Below are 20,184 nucleotides of genomic sequence, written 5' to 3'. Positions count from 1 at the left end.
AAAGGGGAGAGGGGGGGAAGAGGGAAGATGGCAGCTGGGAGGAATGAGTTCATCAAGCAGAAGCCAAAGTCCCAGGAATGACCCTGGTAAGAACCAAAGGAGGGAGGAGAACTTCCCTCGCTACTAAGTAGACCTGGCCACCTCCCCACACAATTAGAGAGGAGAAAAACAACAGTTATTTCACATTTACTGAAGTACTTTAAATGGCTAGATACTTAGGAAGGTATCTGACAGAAATAACTGTTTGGAAATTCTGTAGGGATTTTAATGCTTATTTAGGTCTGTTTTGTTTTGAGTTGCCAAAGGAAGTCATTCAGATGATAAAATTGGTCAGTGTCTCATTCAGAATTTTATCTCTCATATGACTTTTCATAATGACTTATGTATAGTGGGCCTGGGTGAAACTGTATAGACAATGTTTACCATCACTAAGGGCAACGGAATCAAAACCAAAGCATAAAGGACATTTTTGGGGGGAGCAGAGTACACTTAGAATGTCATCGATTGAGATTTAGCTAGACATATCTTAAGATCTGGGAGACCCCCACCTTTATTTATTTGTTTATCCCTTTCTCTTTATGTCTGTGCAGTATAGCAGTAACACAATTTACAAATCATCCCTCATGACTTTAAGTTTCCATGAGATGTATTCAATAAATATAATTCTATGATTAAGCTTTGCTACTGAAATAGAATATTTTATATTTCATTTGAGCAAACTAGCCAAATAATGTGCTAGTTTGTTAAATAACCCTATGCTAAATCCTTAAAAAGCAAACTATCAGTCGTAACAGAGCCTTCGCTTCCTCCCTCCTCTCCTCTTTCTGACAGTGGTGTTCATCTCTTCCTTGCATTCTTCATAAGGCATCTGCTCCAGATTCCACAAGTCAGAGCAGAAATAGCAGGAGCACAGTGAAAGTGTGTATTTCAAATTGATCAAAATACGATAATTAGACAGGCTTTCTTTCTCTCTTTATATTATTTTTTTTTTCCCAATCACATCATCATTGTGTCTTAGCGCTTCACCTCTCCAGGTGAAACACTGGAGCTACTTTTTTTTTTTCTGTCATATAGTCAGTGAAAGACAGAAATGGGCAGAGAAGGAGAGAGAGGAGGAAAGAGAGGAGGTGCTATACCACAGTCCCGCCCCACTGCTAATGAAGCTTTTCTCCTGCCAGCACTCCAGTAATAACATGTGCTTTCTATGGAGTGAGACACCTGCCAGGCCCTGAGAATGAATTTTTTTTTAAAAAATACTTTATTCATGTTAGTTTTATTGATCTTATCTATGTACCGTTACTCACTGGCTTTAACTATATAAAAGTAAGACACGAATATATTTTAATATATTAACTTACTAGTATATTACATATACAGTATCATAAATAATATATTAATCACATATTAACACCGCATTATTTTGTTTTGTTCTCAAAGAGAAAATTAATATAAAACTATTTAAATTTAGTAGCAAGATTGCAAATTAATTTAGAATGGCCTATTAAACATAATTTAGTTAGCAACTCACTAAGAGAATTTGCAAAAAAACATTAAGGCATTTTGTATATCATATAATTCTTTTCAATTTTTTTGAAGTCTCGCTTTAAGTCATCACACTTCATTATGGTGCACTTATCTAGTCAAATTCTAACTTAAAAAGCACTTTAAAAAGGCCTAGATAACAATTCAGTGTAGTGCTGACTACATACTAGACTTCCCCCCAGAGCTTTCTTTTCAGTTGAGTTATAAACCTCTTAAAGTTACTGATACCCCCAACTTAAAACAAATAAAAAAGAAATATAGTATTGTATAGAGAATTAGTAAGTACACACATGCATACTAAATAAGATTACATTTCAATCTTAATTCTAAAGTCAGTAATAACTACTTCTGAAAAATTACCACTTTAAGATTGAAAACTATGCTTTGAAACTCTTGACAGAGAATATAATTTCTACAGGGGGTTGTCAACTGAGTAGGAGAGAAGTTTCACTTGAAGTGATGCTTAGTAAATTTTAGCTTGCTAAAATTGGTTAGTCTAGCAGCAAATTTTATTACTGGTCTAAAAAAGGTTATTATGCCTTCCTAAATGTCTTCCTATTTATAAGGGAGCACTAAGGCTTTTAAGATTATCAATAACTGAATATTAAAAATAGCTTCTACTATAACTGGGCTACGATAACTGCTACGATAACTTTTCCCTGTGAGAAATCAAGAGATAATAGTTTTAAAGGAACAAAGAGGAGTTCTTGCCGGTATTTATATGAAGAGAACTTCCACGCTCAGGGGCGTTCTATTTAGGTTTCTTTTCCATTCAAAGTTTTCCAAGGACCTCTAATAAGTTCTTGAATTCCTTTATTTAAGTTCAACAATTTTCTATTTCTTGACTAGTCTCCTGTTTACTTTGCCCAGAAATAATGAAATAACCAAGAGGTAAAGACTAAATGATCTCACTCTTATATGGAATATTAAGCTTTTAAAGCAAAAGGGCACAGCTGGGTGAAGATAAGCCTTAAGCCAAAAGAAGAACTGACCCTTCTATAGGGGAAAGAGACAAATAAAATAACGCAACCCAATGACTTAACCGTGGGTGCGGTGTGGCAACACGCTTTGAAGAGAGCTGAAATGATATACCGAAAACTTTGTAAACCAATAATTAACTTCATAAAAAAAGAACCAAAAGGTATTTAAAATCTTCAATGCTCACACCAACTTTCCAGGCAAACTTACAGAGCTATGCTGATATGCCTACCAACAGTTTCCTTATCAAAAGATTCCTTTAGTGGCCACTGAGAATGGATTCAGACTTTTTGTATATCTTGGTTCTGAGTACTTAGATAACTGGAAATAGTGCAAATTATAAACCAAAAAAAGGGTATTTCTTAGGAAGAAGAATCTTGTATACATATATCATTAAACATCTTTATGAAGGAGGCCAGGTAATGGAGCACCTGGTTAAGTGCACACATTACAGTTCACAGGGACCCAGGTTCAAGTCCCTGGTTCCCACCTGCAGGGGGAAAACTTGATGAGTGAGGCAGGAGGGATGAGGTGTCTCTCTGTATCTCTCCCTTTCTATCTCCCCCTCCCTTCTCAATTTCTCTGTTTCTGTCCAATAATAAAGAAACAATTAAAAAAAACTTTATTAAGAAGAACACAAACACTTTATTTTATCAGTAACCTAAGCGCTTTACAAAATTATAAAATTCTAGGAGTATAATGTTGTGTGTTAAGTCACCATACTCTCCACCAAGCTGGGTCGTACTCACTATGCTTCTTACAGAATCTGATCATTTGACTACTATGTTTTTTCAAACTTGTTTGGTTTATTCATCACATATTCCACATTAGTTTACTTATTTCACTCAGCCTGATCACCCCTAGTTCCATCCATTTAAAACAAACAAAGGAAACAAACAAACAAAGGAAACAATATGTGCATCTATGTTCACAGCGCATTTCATAACAGCCAAAACCTGGAAGCAACCCAGGTGCCCAACAAGAGATGAGTGGCTGAGCAAGCTGTGGTCTATATACACAATGGAATACTATGCAGCTATTAATAAAAATGAGCCCAACTTCTCTGACCCATCTTGAATGGAGCTTGAAGGAATTATGTTAAGTGAGGTAAGTCAGAAAGAAAAGGCGAATATGGGATGATCCCACTGACAAACAGAAATTGAGAAAGAAGAACAGACAGGGAAAAACAAAGTAGAATTTGACTGAGTTTGAGTATTTCACCAAAGTAAAAAACTCTGGGTGGGGGAAGAGGGTAGATTTTCAGCTTTACTACAAGGGGGTGGGGTGGGGACACAGACCTCTGGTGGTGGGAATGATGTTAATATACACTTCCATTAACTCGTAATCTTAGAAATCACTACATAATCAATATGTGAGGGGGAAAATAGATTGAAACGCTCAGACTTTTCTATGCATAGACCCCAGTTCTGAGTATATATTCCTTCAGTATAAGCACTTTAGGTTTCAGATTGGTAACTTGATTGAATTTTAACAGTGGGCTCAAATTTTTAATACTTTTCTAATAATGGCTGCTTAATAGAAACATTAAATCACCTATCATCTTAGACCAGGGAGTCCAGAAGCAACCTCTTGTGTCACTACATAAGATACAGCTATATGTAAAAGCATTAAATGGTGCAAATCATGATAAAGCCTTATGTGATACAGCAAATCCTAATCATGGGCTTTTCAAAGTAGACCAAATTCCCTAATAACTTGGTTACAATAATAACTATCTATTGCCTTCTTAAACTCCAGGACAGCAGAAATTCTCCTTATTCTCTATAAAACCCCTATTTCTCCCAGTCCTGGAAACTCTGGGGCGTGCCTTGTCTTCCTGCAGCCTTCACTGGATCCAGACCATTTGATACGGCATCTGCTGAGCTCAACCAAATCAACGCAACCAGTATCAGCTGGACACATTTCACTTCAGATTGTGTCCTGAGACACCAGGCATGAAATGTTAACCCTTCAGCTCCAGCACTCTGGTCAGACAGTTCCTAGCTTATCAGACTCCTCGATTCCATATCAGGTGATGCACCCTCTAACAAAGCCACAGAACCTAGGTGAAGATCAGGGCCCATGAGACAGAACACATGTGCACATGTACCTATAAGTTAGGGCAAAATATACACCTTAAAGCAAAAGCGCACAATAGTTTACAGTGACCCAAAACAGCAAGCAAGTAGAAAGACAAAAAAAAAACAAAAAAACCCACACACATAAAATCTACTTATGGTATTTTATATACTTTCCCCATATTTGGGAGCTAATCTCTGCCCTGATCCAGCTATCTAGTCCTATTGCCAACTCTGACATCATCTCCCCAGATAACACCTTTGGTCCACCTGCATGTCAGCTGTCAGGCTCAGGCAAAAATTAGTAAAGTCATGGGCCCCTTGGAATATATCTAAAATTTACCTACTACCTTTTTTCCAAAATGGAGACACCAAAATTTATCTGCTATATTCTTGCCTGTAAGTTACTGACCATTAAACAGTTTGTTCTGCTTTATATCTTAATGCTTTTTCAGCCACCAAGTTGCAGGTGCTACCATGATGCCACCCTGACTTCACTGGATGATGATTTCCTCGATGTGCCCTGGAGCCCCACTACCCCAGAACCCTTCCTCTCTAGGGAAAGAAACAAGCTGGGAGCACAGACTGACCTGTCAATGCCCATGTCTAGCAGAGAAGCAAATATAGAAGCCAGGCCTTCCACCTTCTGCACCCCATAATGACCCTGGGTCCATGCTCCCAGAGGGATAAAGAATAGGAAAGCTATCAGGGGAGGGGATGGGATACAGAGTTCTGGTGGTGGGAATTGTATGGAGTTGTACCCCTCTTATCCTATGATGTTGTAGATATTTTTTTTACTTTATAAATAAAGTGATAACTTTTTTTAAAAGGAAACAAAATATTGAGCACACTAATTTATACGAATATTTAAAACCTGAAGATGTGATAAATGCAGAACTAAAACCAACCTTCAAGGTGGCATGGAAAGGGTCTGTGTACTCACCACTGTAACATTGAACGCATACAGGAGATCAAAAGGCAGGGCAGCAATTAAGTCAATGATGAACCAGGTTGTGACATAGTGAATGCAAATTGATCTTGCTTCAAAGATAACTTGGCCAGATTTGCTTACATAGGTTGTTCGGAAGTTCAAAATAATATCTGCTTGAGAAAAAAAATAATTGAGAAAGGAAACAAAGAAGGATGCCAGTCAAGCAAGGAGAAAAGAAAGGAAAGGGGGAGGAAAAAATTAATTAAAATTAGACAAACTGTAAGCTCTTAAGGATACTTTGAATCCAAAATATTTTGGGGATATTATTAGAGGAGGCTCTTTTGGCAGGCTTAACTGAACTCAATTAGCACATACCCAAACAAAGGAAAGCAAAATATTTTTCTGAGCATTTCACATATTCTCTTGCTTGCCAAGTGTTAATATAATTGAAATTAATAGCAACAATAACAGCCTTTACTTACTACATGTTCACTATTGACCAGACATTGTTCTAAGAACTAAGCATAGGCTAAAATTCTTAAGCCTTAGAATGTTTTCTGTAATAGTATGATAAAGAGACAGAGACAGAACAAAGTCTTACTAAAAAAAAGTAATGAATCCAAAAAACCATTTTGGCAACAGTGGTAAAATAATTTTAAACACAGACAATCTATGGTTTCATTCTTTTCTTATACTCTTGTTTTATTCTGGGTATAGAAGTTTCAGTGTATAGAAGTCGTCTCCTTGTCAGTGTGAAATTTGTTCCTTCCTCAAAGGCACATAAATTAACGAAAATACTAGGAATTTCTCATTTGCATTTTTAGTCTAAATTTCTCTATTTCATATTGATGGAAGATGTAATCATTTTCAACCTTCCCCTACATCATTATTCTTATATTATTTTAATATATCATTTATTTTAGGTTTATAGTTAATTATATTTTCTTTTTTCAGTTCTGTTTGTGTTTGCCTCTAGGGTTATCGCTGGGGCACTATGAATCCACCACTCCTGGAGGTTATTTTTTCCATTATTTTATTGGATAGGACAGAGGAAATTGAGAGAGGAGGAGGAAATGGAGAGGGGGAGAGAAAGATACCTGCAGACCTACTTCACTGCTTGTGAAGTGTCCCTCCTGCAGGTGGGGAGCTGGGGGCTCAAACCAGGACCCTTGCACAGGTCCTTGCGCTTTGTACTATGTGTGCTTAATAGGTTGCGCTAATGCCAGACCCTCCTTTGATTACATTTTCTTTTAAAATGTTTAATCTTTATTTCTTTATTGGACAGAGACAGCCAGAAATCAAGAGAGAAGGAGCGATGGAGAAAGCAAGAGACAGAGAGACACCTGCAGATCTGCTTCACCACTCACAAAGCTTTCTCCATGCAGGTGGAGACGGGGGCTCGAACCCAGGTCCTTGTGCACGGTAACTCCTGCGCTCAATCAGGTGTGCCACCGCCCGGCCGCTGATTATATTTTCTATCAGACATTTTACAACATATGAGGGCGTACTGAGTGTTAGACAAATAGTTGGAATGTAGTCATGTGGTTCATCTTAGCTTACTTCTGATACTTATGAGAAAATAATTCTGGCATCTTAGTTTGTGACATAGATGCCCCTCAAAAATTAGAAAAGATAACTTTTGCTTTAAAGGAAATTTATTTATCTAGTTTTATGAGAGAGAGAGGGAGAGGGGGAGGGAGAGGGAGAGGGAGAGGGAGAGGGAGAGGGAGAGGGAGAGGGAGAGGGAGAGGGAGAGGGAGAGGGAGAGGGAGAGAGAATGAAAATGAGAGAAGTCAGAAGGCTGTATTCTGGACTGTGATGCCAGAGATTAAATTTGGGTTCCCTGTGGCTTTAGGCACACAGTGCTTTTGCCCTCATTACCATCTCTCTAGTCCTGTTAATTTTTTTTTTCTTGATTTGTTTCAGAATTGAGTACAACCAGGTCATAGAGAATTGCAGAATTGGTGCGTAAGCCCAAAGGTAATAATGACTGAATATTTTATGAATTGGTGACTCCCAAAGCAACGTCTTTTCCAGTGGAACTTTGCTCTTAAGAATTGCCACGGTTCATCTACTTAAGGGTCAATTTGGGAAAGAAATATTCCAGTCAACACGAACAGAAAAGCTAAGGAATTCAAACTGAAACACTGAAGTCTGAATTATATAAACATTAGATGCATTTGCTTTCTACAGATAATTTAAACTATTTGAGAATGAATGAAATAGTCTTCTGCAAGGGTAAAACTGTCACAAACAGGATGATAAACCACAATAATCCATGCTGTATGAACTTTCAGTTCAAAGTTCACCCTAACAGTTGTGACAGCTATAATTCCTAGATGATTCTCCCCATTACTACCATACGATCTGATGCTTCCTCTTTAATGAGGACTGAAGTCACATGCGGATCATGCTTTTATTGATTTATGTGTTTGAAAGACATTATCCTGGATTACTTGACATTTTAAAGCAGCCTGGCTCAGTGGGGGCAAAGAGTTGGAAGTTGGTGAAACATGCTTTCTTATGGCTTGAAAGAAAAACAACTAATAGAGGGCTGGAGACAGAGTAACTTCAGATAATGTGTTGCCTTGCCATGTGTGTGACCCAGGGCACAGCACAGCTTCTACGACATAGAAGGAAGATTTGGTATTGTGGTCACTCTCTCTTCCTCTCTGACTCTATCTGAAAAAATAAAGAAAAGAGACTGAGGAAAGGAGGAGGGAGGGAGGAAGAAAGGGAGGGAGTGAGGGGAGGAGGGAGGGAGTGAAGGATGGAGGGAGTGAGGGAGGGAGGGAGGGAGTGAAGGATGGAGGGAGTGAGGGGAGGAGGGAGGGAGTGAAGGATGGAGGGAGTGAGGGGAGGAGGGAGAGAGTGAAGGATGGAGGGAGTGAGGGAGGGAGGGAGGGAGTGAAGGATGGAGGGAGTGAGGGAGGGAGGGAGGAAGGAGGGAAAAAAGGAGGGAAGAAAAAAGGAAGGAAGGAAGGAAGGAAGGAAGGAAGGAAGGAAGGCAGGAAGGAAAGAAGAATGGAAGGGAGGGAGGGAAACCTGTAATATGAAGGAGGCACAGGGCAGGAAATGACAGGCATTCTCTAGTTGCTGAGAGCTGCTCTGGCTGTCATCAAGCAATAAAGAAGGACCTCAGTTCTATACTAATCAGGAGCCTGATTTTTCTAATAATCATATGAGTTTAGAAGAGGATCTTGAGCTCCACAAAAGAACATGACTCAGGTGATGGTCAGATTTCAGCTTCGTAAGGGCCTGAGCTAAGAATCCATTTAAACCAGACCTTGACATATGAACTATAAAAAAAATGAGACAGGGAGTAGGGAGTAGCGCAGCGGGTTAAGCTCAAGTGGCGCAAAGCACAAGGACCAACGTGAGGATCCTGGTTCAAGCCCCCGGCTCCCCACCTGCAGGGGAGTCTCTTCACAGGCGGTGAAGCAGGTCTGCAGGTGTCTGTCTTTCTCTCCCCCTCTCTGTCTTCCCCTCCTCTCTCCATTTCTCTCTGTCCTATCCAACAACAATGACAACAATAAAAACAACAATAATAACCACAACAATGATAAAACAACACGGGCAACAAAAGGGGGAAAAAAAATGGTCTCCAGGAGCAGTGGATTCATGGTGCAGGCACCGAGCCCCAGCAATAACCCTGGAGGCAAAAAAAAAAAAAAGAGAGAGATTAAATTCTGTTATTTTCAGCTGATAAATTTCCATTAATTTCCCAAGCAGAAATAAACTCTAAACCAAATTTTGTTAAATAACTTGTTTCTCATTATAAACTTGTGACATGAAGGGGGATCATGACACGTAAGATCACAATTATATTATCAACAGCACATCTGTCATTAGTATTAACTGCAATGTTCTAGGACATCTGCCAGAACAATCTTATTCCATTCTAGCAACCGTGTATATTTGTTTGTGCCTTTGGTCAACACTGTGGCTTTAATGGAGTAGATGAACTTTTTAAAAAGTATTTATTTATTTATTCCCTTTTGTTGACAGCCATGACAGAAGTCAAGTGATGAGATCTCATGGCAGCACACCCAGTTGAGTGCACACATTACTATGCGCAAGAACCCGGTTCAAGCCTCTGGTCCTCGATTGCAGGGAGCAGCTTCACAAACAGAGAAGTGATGCAGGTATCTCTCTTTCTCTCTCCCTTCCCTGTGTCTTCAAAGACTCCAATCCAACAGCAAAGAAACAACAACAAATCAATGGGACTATATCCAACTAAAAAGCTTCTGCACAGCAAAGGGTATCACTACTGAAACAGACACCCTACAGTGTGGAAGAACTTTATATAACATCCTTCAGATAAAGGACTGATAACCAAAATAATAATGAGCTCAGTAAACTTATCACCAAATAAACAAACCACCTCACTAGAAAATGTGGCAAGGATATGAAAACAAAACAAAAACTTCATCTAGTAAGAGATCTAGAGGGCCAACAGACATATGAGAAGATGCTCAATGTGGGGCTGGGTGCACCTGGCTGAGCACATGTTAACAGTACGCAAGGACCCAGGTTTGAGCCCCTGGCCCCCACCTGCAGGGGGAAAGCTTCATGGGTGGTGAATCAGTGCTGCAGGTGTCTCTCTGTCTCTCTCCTTCTCTATCACCCCTTCCCTCTCAATTTCTGGCTGTCTCTATCAAATAAAGATAATAAAAACTTTTTAAAAGAAGATGCTCCATGTAACCAATTCTCAGAGAAATGCAAATAAAGACAATAAGATATTACTTCATACCTGTGAGAATGTCATACATTAGAAAGGACAATAAGGACAAATGCTCCAAAGGCTGTGGGAGGAAGGGGATATTCCTGAAGTACTGGTGGAAGGATAAACTGGCCTAACTCTAATGGATAACAACCTACAGATTTTTTCAGAACACTAGAAATGGACCTACCCTTATGACTCATAAATTCCTCTCCTGTGGATCTACTCAAAGGAAATAAAGACATCTCTTAGAAGAAATCGATGTATATCTATGTTCATAGCAGCACAATTTGTAATCCCCAAAACTTGGAAGCAACCCACATGTCCAACAACAGATATGAGTGGATAAAAAATATTATGGATATCTACACAGTGGAATACCACTCAGCTGTTGAAATGATGAAGCCATCTCCTTTGCTTCATAGTGGAGGGAACTTGAAGGCATCACGTTAAGTAAGACAAGACAAAAAGAGAAAGACATTTTCCGAATGATCTCACTTAGATGATGGACTTCATGAATATGGATAGGGAGTAGGAACACAAAGTGAGGCATGGGGTGGGATTGGTGCATTGCATCAAAGCAAAGGAATGTGAGTAAGGAAGGGAAAAGAGGGGTGAAAGAGAACTTTGAGGTCCTGATGCATGATGAAATTGTACTGATGTGTCAATGACTACACTGTAAAGAATTAATGCCCCCAATAAAATGATAAAAAAACAGTAACTATTCAATTTCACAGTGAATGATCCAACTGTTTAAAAATGGCAGTATTGAAGTTCACATAAATGTCAAAAATAAAAATATTGAAGTACAGTTCCTTTGTTAGTATCGAGGCCACAAGAGGATGAAGCTAGGGGTGCTTCCATTATCACACTCAGAGCTCGCTGGAATACCATCAAGCTGTTGTGGTAGCAAGCTGACTTTTTAGTCTCTAATTTTCCAGGCTAATATATTTATTTATCAGCAAGGCAATAACAATATGCACCACTCAAAATTATGATACTGTTTTTTTGTAAAAAGACTGCTGTGTTTTTGCCATAATCAGTATTATTTTTGAGCAGTTGACTTAAAATTTATATCATTTTACACATAACAATATATATGACTTTATAGTATTTCAAAAACAATTTTTCACAGTAATTAATTTGTGTGGTTCTCATGTCAGGTCTTTCAGATATACCACAATCATCTTCAATTTAATCCCAGGATATTGTTGAAAGTCATGAAAGTAGTAAGTAGTAGAGAAGATAGTTTTTAATATTCAATCTAATTTTCTCTCCACTATCTTAAAGATTTATTACACTTCCAAATATATTTCAGAGGTAATAACAGTAGATTGGTTCAGGAAAAAAATGCATTTCCATTTATAACCCTTGAATCAAATTCAGTATCACTGTTACCTAGGTAAAAGAATATGAAGAGCCAGAGAATGAGTGTGAAGAAACAAGTTAAATTCCTCTGGTGGAATAAGATGATGGCTTGGTTAAGGGTGAAATGTATTGATAAATATCTTGGGTAACTGTGGAAATGTACTCCTGTGATTTCCTTAATAAACTGGTAATGGAGATGAAAAAAAACATTTTAATTTTTAAAAATAAATTTTAAATATTTAATTAAAAGAAAATAAGCAAGACAAGCTTTTTTTTTAATACAAGGACTAAACTGTCGACCTTGAGCAACTGAGAATTAACCCCACTTTCTTTCCACTGATATCAATGTGTCGGTGTTACTCAGAGCTAGAACTCCTATTTGTGAATATCGTCACCCAGGAGTCATCATAAGTCCGGCTTTTGTATATGCACCATCTTTTGCAACTCACAGTACCAGCTGTAATGCACAGGGCAACAGAAAATCACCAAACACGCTCTCTGTGGTTTATATAATTACCAAAAACAATTCAATCACAACAAGCAATACCTGAATGAAATTTGCGTTTCTTATGATCTAGATAGCACTTTATTCTTTTGCAAGAGAATTCACTTGCTTTCTTTTATGTCTGTGTTAAATAAGCACGATTAATATAAGGACAAGTAGTAGATAGCTGTGCACCTGTTGTATTTTCATATTAAAATTTCTAGTAAGTAAGTATGTCAGTGCTTCACCTTTACACAAATGCAATGATTAGGTATGTCAGCAAGAAAGCATGATGATGACAGGATGGCAGAGGAGGACCTGCAGGGGGCAGATTTGCTATGGGGAAAACTGAGGAATGTTACACAATGTACAAACTAGCTGTCAACTGTAAATCATTAATTCCCCTAATAACAAAAAAAAAAAAAAAAAAAAAACCAGGATGGCTACACTCAGTTTTTCCTAGTTTGATTTATTTGTGAACTCTGAAGCTGGAATTTTTTAAAAAGTTACATTCGATATGGCATAAATTAGTAGATTTCTTTTATTAGCATGCATATGAGGTGGGAAATAATTTTAAAATCGTATTGGCATACTTGGTCAAAACAATTCAAACATAATGGTGTTCATGAGAGCCTATGAATCACATGCAAATAATTAATATCTTCATTTTGACTATGTTGAAAACATTAATCAGTGTGTTACAGAGTGTCGGTGGAGAGATATTTAACTAAACCAGCCACAGAATAATATACCAAGGGTAACATGCTTTTTTATTTTCTGTGTGGCACTTCTTTGAACACAGTATGATGTGACATTAAATTTGAGTTAGAATGTGTGGGAAGAATGAATAATTTAGGGCTGATCAGCTTGAAGGGACCAACATTCTAAGAATGATTTTGCTCAGCTGCCAGTAATAGCAAATGAATTCTTCTTACCACTCGACCCTCGTTCGTCTTGTAAGCATCTGTCCCCGTCTTAATGTGACAGAAAGAGAAAAGAAAAGCTTCCCGCCATTCTCCCGCCATTCTCCTGCTTAATTAGAACAGGATGTCTGGGGGTCAGGCAGTAGCGCAGTGAAATAAGCGCACATGGAGCTAAGTGCAAGGACCGGCGTAAGGATCCCGGTTCGAGCCTCCAGCTCCTCACCTGCAGGGGAGTCACTTCACAGGCGGTGAAGCAGGTCTGCAGGTGTCTGTCTTTCTCTCCCCCTCTGTCTTCCCCTCCTTTTTCCATTTCTCTCTGTCCTATCCAACAACATCAGTAACAACAATAAAAACTACAACAATAAAACAACAAGGGCAACAAAAAGGAAAAAATAAATAAAAATTTAAAGAAGCAGGATGTCAATTTTCTTTTTCTTTTTTTCTTTTCTCTTCTTTTTCTTTCTTTTATTTTTTATTTATAAAAAAGGAAACACTGACAGGATAAGAGGGGTACAACTCCACACAGTTCCCACCCCCAGAACTCCGTATCCCATCCCCTCCCCTGATAGCTTTCCTGTTCTCTATCCCTCTGGGGGTATGGACCCAGGGTCACTGTCAGTTTTCAAGCAATGCCTCTTCTTCTCTGGACTAGAAAGGACACACAGCAATCTCTCCATATAGCCTGTGCTGTGTGGAAGGCAATAGCTTATATATGTGTCTGAATGTTTGCAACATTCTCATGATAATTACAGAATATAAACCTCGGTCAATTGGGTGGGAGTACAAGGCTTCTAAGTAACATGTTCAGAGATGGTTTTAGTACTTCTAGAAAATCAGCCTTAGTTAAGGCAATCTCCTAAACAAATTCTGCCATTACTATAACCCGAAGTGAACTTGTGTACACCTAAAATCCCTACATGTTTTTTCATGAAGATTGTTCTCAGCTGTTTGTCTCAATATTCTTTACTGGAATAAGTAAATTACAGATACGCCTTTTAGCCTTGCAGCGTATAAAATTTGCTATTCAAAACTGTGTGTTCTGTTTTTATGGGAAGGATCCCTGGCATTAAAAAATGAATCAGGAAGCCAAAAGAATTTCCTTTGTCTTGCAACCATGGACTCTTCTATTTTTTATTATTTGATGTAATTTTAAATTTTAATGCACAATTAAGCCCCATTTGTAAATATTACAATGGGTAAAAATGTGATAGCACAAGCTTCCAAAGATCTCTGTTAAAATACTGACATTCTCCATAAATAATGTTATTATCTTGATCTAACAGTTGATTTTATTTCATTATTTGTTTACTATATCTAAACACTTCCACATCCTATGTATATTTATGGCAATATACAAAATCTACAGACAATATATAAAATCTACCAACTTTGGTTACCTATTAATATTAACATATTTAGTGAATTATAACTCTAAATTATGTATTGAAATTACTAAAACACTTTAATAATATTTTTTTTAATTATCTGTATTTATTGGATAGAGACAGCCAGAAATTGAGAGGGAAGGGGTGAGAGAAAGGGAGAGAGACCCCTGCAGCCCTGCTTCACCACTTGTGAATCTGTGCCCCTGCAGGTGGGGATGAGGGGCTCAAACCTGGGTCCTTGTTCACTGTAACATGTGTGCTTAACCTGGTGCACCACCACCCAGCCCCTTTAATAAGAATTTGCTATTAAACATAGTCCTACTAAAATGGTGTAAGCAAATGCCATGCAGTTACAGAAAGTCTTGGCATAGTTCTTCTGTCTATAATTATAATTATCAGGTGGTGAAATTTACAAAGTATAATTGAAAATATAAGGATTTCTGTATCCATAAGAAAGCCATAGAATTAAAAATGAACAATCTGAGCTTTTAAATTTCATATGAAGTAAGCATTGGTTGTCCAAGGAATTAAATATAGAATTAATCTGACTGAGAAAAGTAATAATGCATCAGCAGAATCATTTTCCCCAATGTTAAATACCATACCACAAATATATCCTCACTAGACGTAACACTTTCAAGTGAAAGAATGAAATATTTCATTGTATGGTAAAATTTTATATTTTAATTAAGAGTTCTGAATTCATAATTACTAAATATATCTAATTTAGTAAGATAATATTCTTAAATTTTGGGGTGGTCTGTTTGCTATTGACCAAGTATTTCTGGTCCTCTGCTTACTGGTATGATTCTTTTTATATGTCTCTGTGACTTGCTTTGACTGTAAGAGAAAGAGAGAGGAGAGGGTGAGGGGGGAAGGAAGAGGGTGAGGGTGAAGGTGAGGGAGAAGAGGGTGAGGGTGAAGGTGAGGGAGAAGAGGGTGAGGGTGAAGGTGAGGGAGAAGAGGGAGAGAAGAGGGAGAGGGAGAAAAGGAAGGGGAGGGGGAAGGGGAAAGAAGAGGGGGAGGGATGGAGGAGGGGAGGAGGAAGAGGGAAAAGGAGAAGGAGAGGGAGAGGAAGAGGGAGAGGGAGAGGGAAAGGGAAAGAGAGGAGGGGAAAATAAGGCAGACACACTGTGGGCAAAAGTTTTGAGAGTTAACTAAAATTCCCACACTTTCTTCACCCTGCCTTGATGGCCACAGGAAAGGCAACTAGATGGAATTTCTGTCAGCTTGCATTTCTGAATAGATACATTGTTGGTTAGAGCTCACAGCTACCCCACAGTGAGCAAACACAGCATAAAGGAGACAAAAGCCCACTGGAATTCTTCAGGTTGCTTTTTTTTTTTTTTTTTGCCTCCAAGGTTATATCTCTGGGGCTTGGTTCCTGCACCAGGAATCCACTGCTCCTGGAAGCCATTTTTCCCCCATTTTTTTGCCCTTGTTGTTATTATTATTGTTATTGTTGCTATTGCTGTTGCTGTTGTTGTTGGATAGGACAGAGAGAAATGGAGAGAGGAGGGGAAGACAGAGAGGGAGAGAAAAATAGAGACACCTGCAGACCTGCTTCACAGCAAACCCTAGTCCATCCTAACTGGCAGGTGTTCTTAAAAGGTTGCAGAGCAGGGAGTTGGGCGGTGGCACAGCGGGTTAAGCGCAGGTGGCGCAAAGCACAAAGACCGGTGTAAGGATCCCGGTTCGAGCCCCCAGCTCCCCACCTGCAGGGGAGTCACTTCACAGACTGTGAAGCAGGTCTGCAGGTGTCTATCTTTCTCTACCCCCTCTATTCTCCCCTCCTCTCTCCATTTCTCTCTGTCCTATCCAACAACGACAACAACAATAATATCTACAACAATAAACAACAAGGGCAACAAAAGGGAATAAATAAATAAATAAATATTTTTTAAAAAGGTTACAGAGCAGAAAAAGTAATGATGTCCAAATGAAGTCACACTTCCTACATGCAAACTAACAAGCAGGCAGTGCTTGTCAGTTATCACCACTGGGAGTAAGTACTACTACTACCGCTCTGTGAGCTTCAAATCAGAAGCAAGGGCAAGGGCAGGCTTTCCTAAGGTGTATCACCTGTTAATTCAACTATTTTTAATTTTTCCTTTGTAGTTTCCTGTTGTGTTTAGCCTAATAAAAATGGTGCTAAATTGAAATGAAGTATAGTAATGAAAACAATAATAGGTAATATTCATGAACATTTTAACAGGGCTTTTTAGTTTGTATTATTAGAGAAGTTGTGATTTACTAGACAGTTGTCACACAGGCACAACTTCTCATCCTCCCATCCTCTGCACACCATTTCCACTCCAACCTGGGTCTTTCTCCACCACTAGCACTGAGAGCAGGGGTTGTTTTAAATTATTTATTTTTCCTAATATGGTTACTATGAAGTAGATGTTTATGGCCATTTAGTGAGGAGTTTTAGACTCTAATTTCCCCAAGATAATTCAATTAGTGTTAGGGCTTCAATCTATTTTTTAGAGTACTTCTCTATGCTAGCAGTAAAATATTTTTTGAAAAATAAGTCCTTTCTCAGACTTATTTTTCAAAATAAGTGTGTCATTCTGCTCTGCAACTTGGTGAAGACTGGTTCTGAGGCAAGCACAGCTGAGAATGTTCCCAGCTGTGACCTTGCACTGTAAGCCCAGTCTCACAGGCACTTGGAGGTACACGCTCCAGTAATATGAACAGATGTGGGCCCACGGTTAGATCAATGTAGCAAACAGCTAGTTGCATTTACATATTTTCTTCAAGTTTGCAAGCAAGTCTCTCCCATAATCTTGTGTCTTAGTTCTACTCTCAACTCTGACACCATCTTCCCAGACATTATTTCTAGTCCATTCCCTTGTTAGCTACTCAGCTCAAGCTAAGATTACTAAGACATAGGCTCCTCGAGATGTACCTAACATAGGCTTCCTAACTTCCTTCCACCCAAAGTTCCCTACCCTCATCTGCTCTATTCCTACTTTCTTTCTTTTTTTAGTTCCTGTTTATTAAACATTTTGTCCTGTTTTCCATCTTACTGCCTTTCAGCCATCAAGTTCCAGATGCTACTATGATTCCACCCCGACTTCCCTATACAGACAACCTCACCAATTCTTCCTGGAGCCTCACCTCTCAAGAACCCTGCCCAACTACGGAGAGATAGAGACACACTGGGGGTCTGAATCGATCTGTCCAGCTGAGAAGCAATTACAGAAGACAGAACTGTCACCTTCTGTACCCCATAAATCATTTCAGTCCATATTCCCTGAGGGATAAATGTTAGGGACTGACCAGAGGGCTATGCACCCCCATTCCACCAGGACCTGAAGCAGTTGTTACCAGGAATCTTGTTCCTATACCATCAATGAAAGGGAAACTGACGATCCTTCCTAGCCGACTGAATCCACATGGATCCCAGTCACTTTCAAAGCCAGCAACAAGCAGCTCCTGACAGCTTTCAACCTGACACTGTTGACTGGCTATGGAAGAAGGGCAAATGCTAGAAGAAGAATGAAAGGGAATAAGTCTGGAAAACACCAGAGGAAGGCAGGCACTGTTTCTCTTTTCAGAGAGAGAAGAGGAGAAAAAACAAAAGACACCCAAAAGTAGTAATAGGTATAAGAGGGACTTAGGGAGAAGTGAGGGCAGGACCATTGAGAAAACTGAGGAAAAGTTATGAATATATACATATAGAATTAGCTCATATTGGTGACCTTGGGAGAATTACTGCAGAGAAGGAACTCTGGTGGTGGGAACCATATGAAAATTTACCCCATTTCTCATACAATTTTGTAAATCAATATAAAACCACTAATAAAAATAATGATATTATTTCAGATAAAGCAAAACTACAAAGACCACTAGTAGGAGGAGGCTGGACTTAGAAACAGTATGTTGAGTGGTCCGGGAGGTGGCACAGTGGTTTAAGCACTGGACTCAAGCATGAGGTCTTGAGTTCTCTCCCTGGCAGCACATGTACCAGTGATGTTCTTGTTCTCTCTGCCTCCTTCTCCTCCTAGCACTCTAATAAATACTAAAAAACAGGGGGTTGGGCGGTGGCACAGTGGGTTAAGTGCATGTGGTGCAAAGCGCAAAGACCAGCGTAAGGATTCTGGTTCAAGCCCCCGGCTCCCCACCTGCAGGGAAGTCTCTTCACAGGCGGTGAAGCAGGTCTGCAGGTGTCTGTCTTTCTCTCCTCCTCTGTCTTCCCCTCCCTCTCTCCATTTCTCTCTGTCCTATCCAACAACGAACAACATCAACAATGGCAATAATAATCACCACAAGGAGGCTACAACAACAAGGGCAACAAAAAGGGGGGAAAATGGCCTCCAGGAGCGGTGGATTCATGGTGCAGGCACCGAGCCCAGCAATAACCCTGGAGGAAAAAAAAATACTAAAAAACATAAAAATAATAAAAAGAGTATTGACAACAGAAGAGTAAGAGAGAATTTGTTCAGATGATGAAAACAGTCATCATCTTCACTGAATTTGTTGCTAGTTATACAACTCTAAACATGCTTTAGAAATCGAGGGAGTTTTCAGAAAAAGTGTCAATGTTCTTGGGTGTAAGTTAGACTCTAATTAAGTTAAAGTTGAGCAGCCAGGAGTTGGTTTAGTGGGTAGAGCACTCAAGACCTACAAGCTTGAGACTTTGTGTTCTACTCCCAGCACTGCCTCCTGAAGCAATGTTCTGTTTTTTTCTCTCTTTCTCTCATGTGAAATAAATATGTTTTTTTAATTTAGAAAAATAGTCCTTTCTCATCTCCCAGCCTTGGAAAAGGATTTTCTTGTTGGCACTTTAAATTCCTTCTTGAAAATTAGAGTCGTGAAAGTAACATTTAGCATGTTGGCTGATTTTTGCTCTATGTAAAATTGTTCAACATGCATGAAAATTTTATTTCAAGACAGTGCATATACAATAAAATGCACTGCTCATTAGGAAGCTATGTGATGTATTTTCTCACAGCAGATCATCATTACCAACGTAAATGGGTAGGCATTTAATTAGGACCAGTACACCAGGAGACTTCCCTAGGGTCCTGTCCAGCTACTGACACCCACCCCACCCCCGTCAAAAGGTGGTAATTGTCCTGATTACCATGGAATGATTATTCTTTGGCTAGTTAGAGATTGTTTCAATGGGTATTGAAACAATATGATTTATCATCAATTTGGCATCATTTTACTGCTTTTTAAAATTTTGGTGAATATTTCATTGTAGAACTATACAGAAAATCACTTGTCTTTATTGTTGATGAAAACAGGGGTTATTAGATCCCTCTCTCCACCATCGCTGGTCATCTTCACCAGGAACAACACCATAAACATCATAAACCTTCTTGTGGGCCTCTACAGGATCTAGTCCTCAATGTAGAACAATGGTAGAAATTGCCCCACACTCCAAAGGGAGGCTGGTCAACATACGGGTCGTGAAAAGAGCGCAGCTTAGAATGTTCCCAGCTGTGACCATGGACTGTGAGCTCAGATGACAGGGATGCAGAGGCCACACAGGCTCCTGTGCTGAGTCTGAATAGACATGGGCCCTGGGTCAGATTGAAGGGGTTTACAGTTTATGGTGTTTATATACTTTTCCCATATTTGGGAGCTACTCTCTGACCTGATTCAGCTTTCTGGTCCTAATTTCAACTCTGACACCATTTTCCAAGACAATACTTTTATTCCACCAGCATGTTAGGGTCGAACCTGTGCACTCAACCAGTAGCACCACCACCCAGCCCTGAACAGTTTCTTAAATTAGCAATCAGGATTTCATAGTGA

General features: G+C 39.1%; 1 protein-coding gene across 2 annotated transcripts in view; it reads right to left on the bottom strand.

The window, feature by feature from the left end:
- The window catches only part of KCNH8 (potassium voltage-gated channel subfamily H member 8), a 402,367-nt gene that overhangs the window by 144,191 nt on the left and 237,992 nt on the right, over positions 1-20,184 (bottom strand). For both annotated transcript variants that reach the window (XM_007529685.3, XM_060180873.1), the window contains one exon: positions 5,542-5,699. In XM_007529685.3, the coding sequence (XP_007529747.2) occupies positions 5,542-5,699 (158 nt within the window). The remainder of the gene's footprint in view (positions 1-5,541; positions 5,700-20,184) is intronic.

The sequence above is a fragment of the Erinaceus europaeus genome, chromosome 21 (assembly GCF_950295315.1).
Source record: "Erinaceus europaeus chromosome 21, mEriEur2.1, whole genome shotgun sequence".
NCBI lineage: Eukaryota > Metazoa > Chordata > Mammalia > Eulipotyphla > Erinaceidae > Erinaceus > Erinaceus europaeus.
The sequence above is the reverse complement of the archived record's forward strand: the minus strand, read 5'-3'. Positions and strand labels throughout refer to the sequence as shown.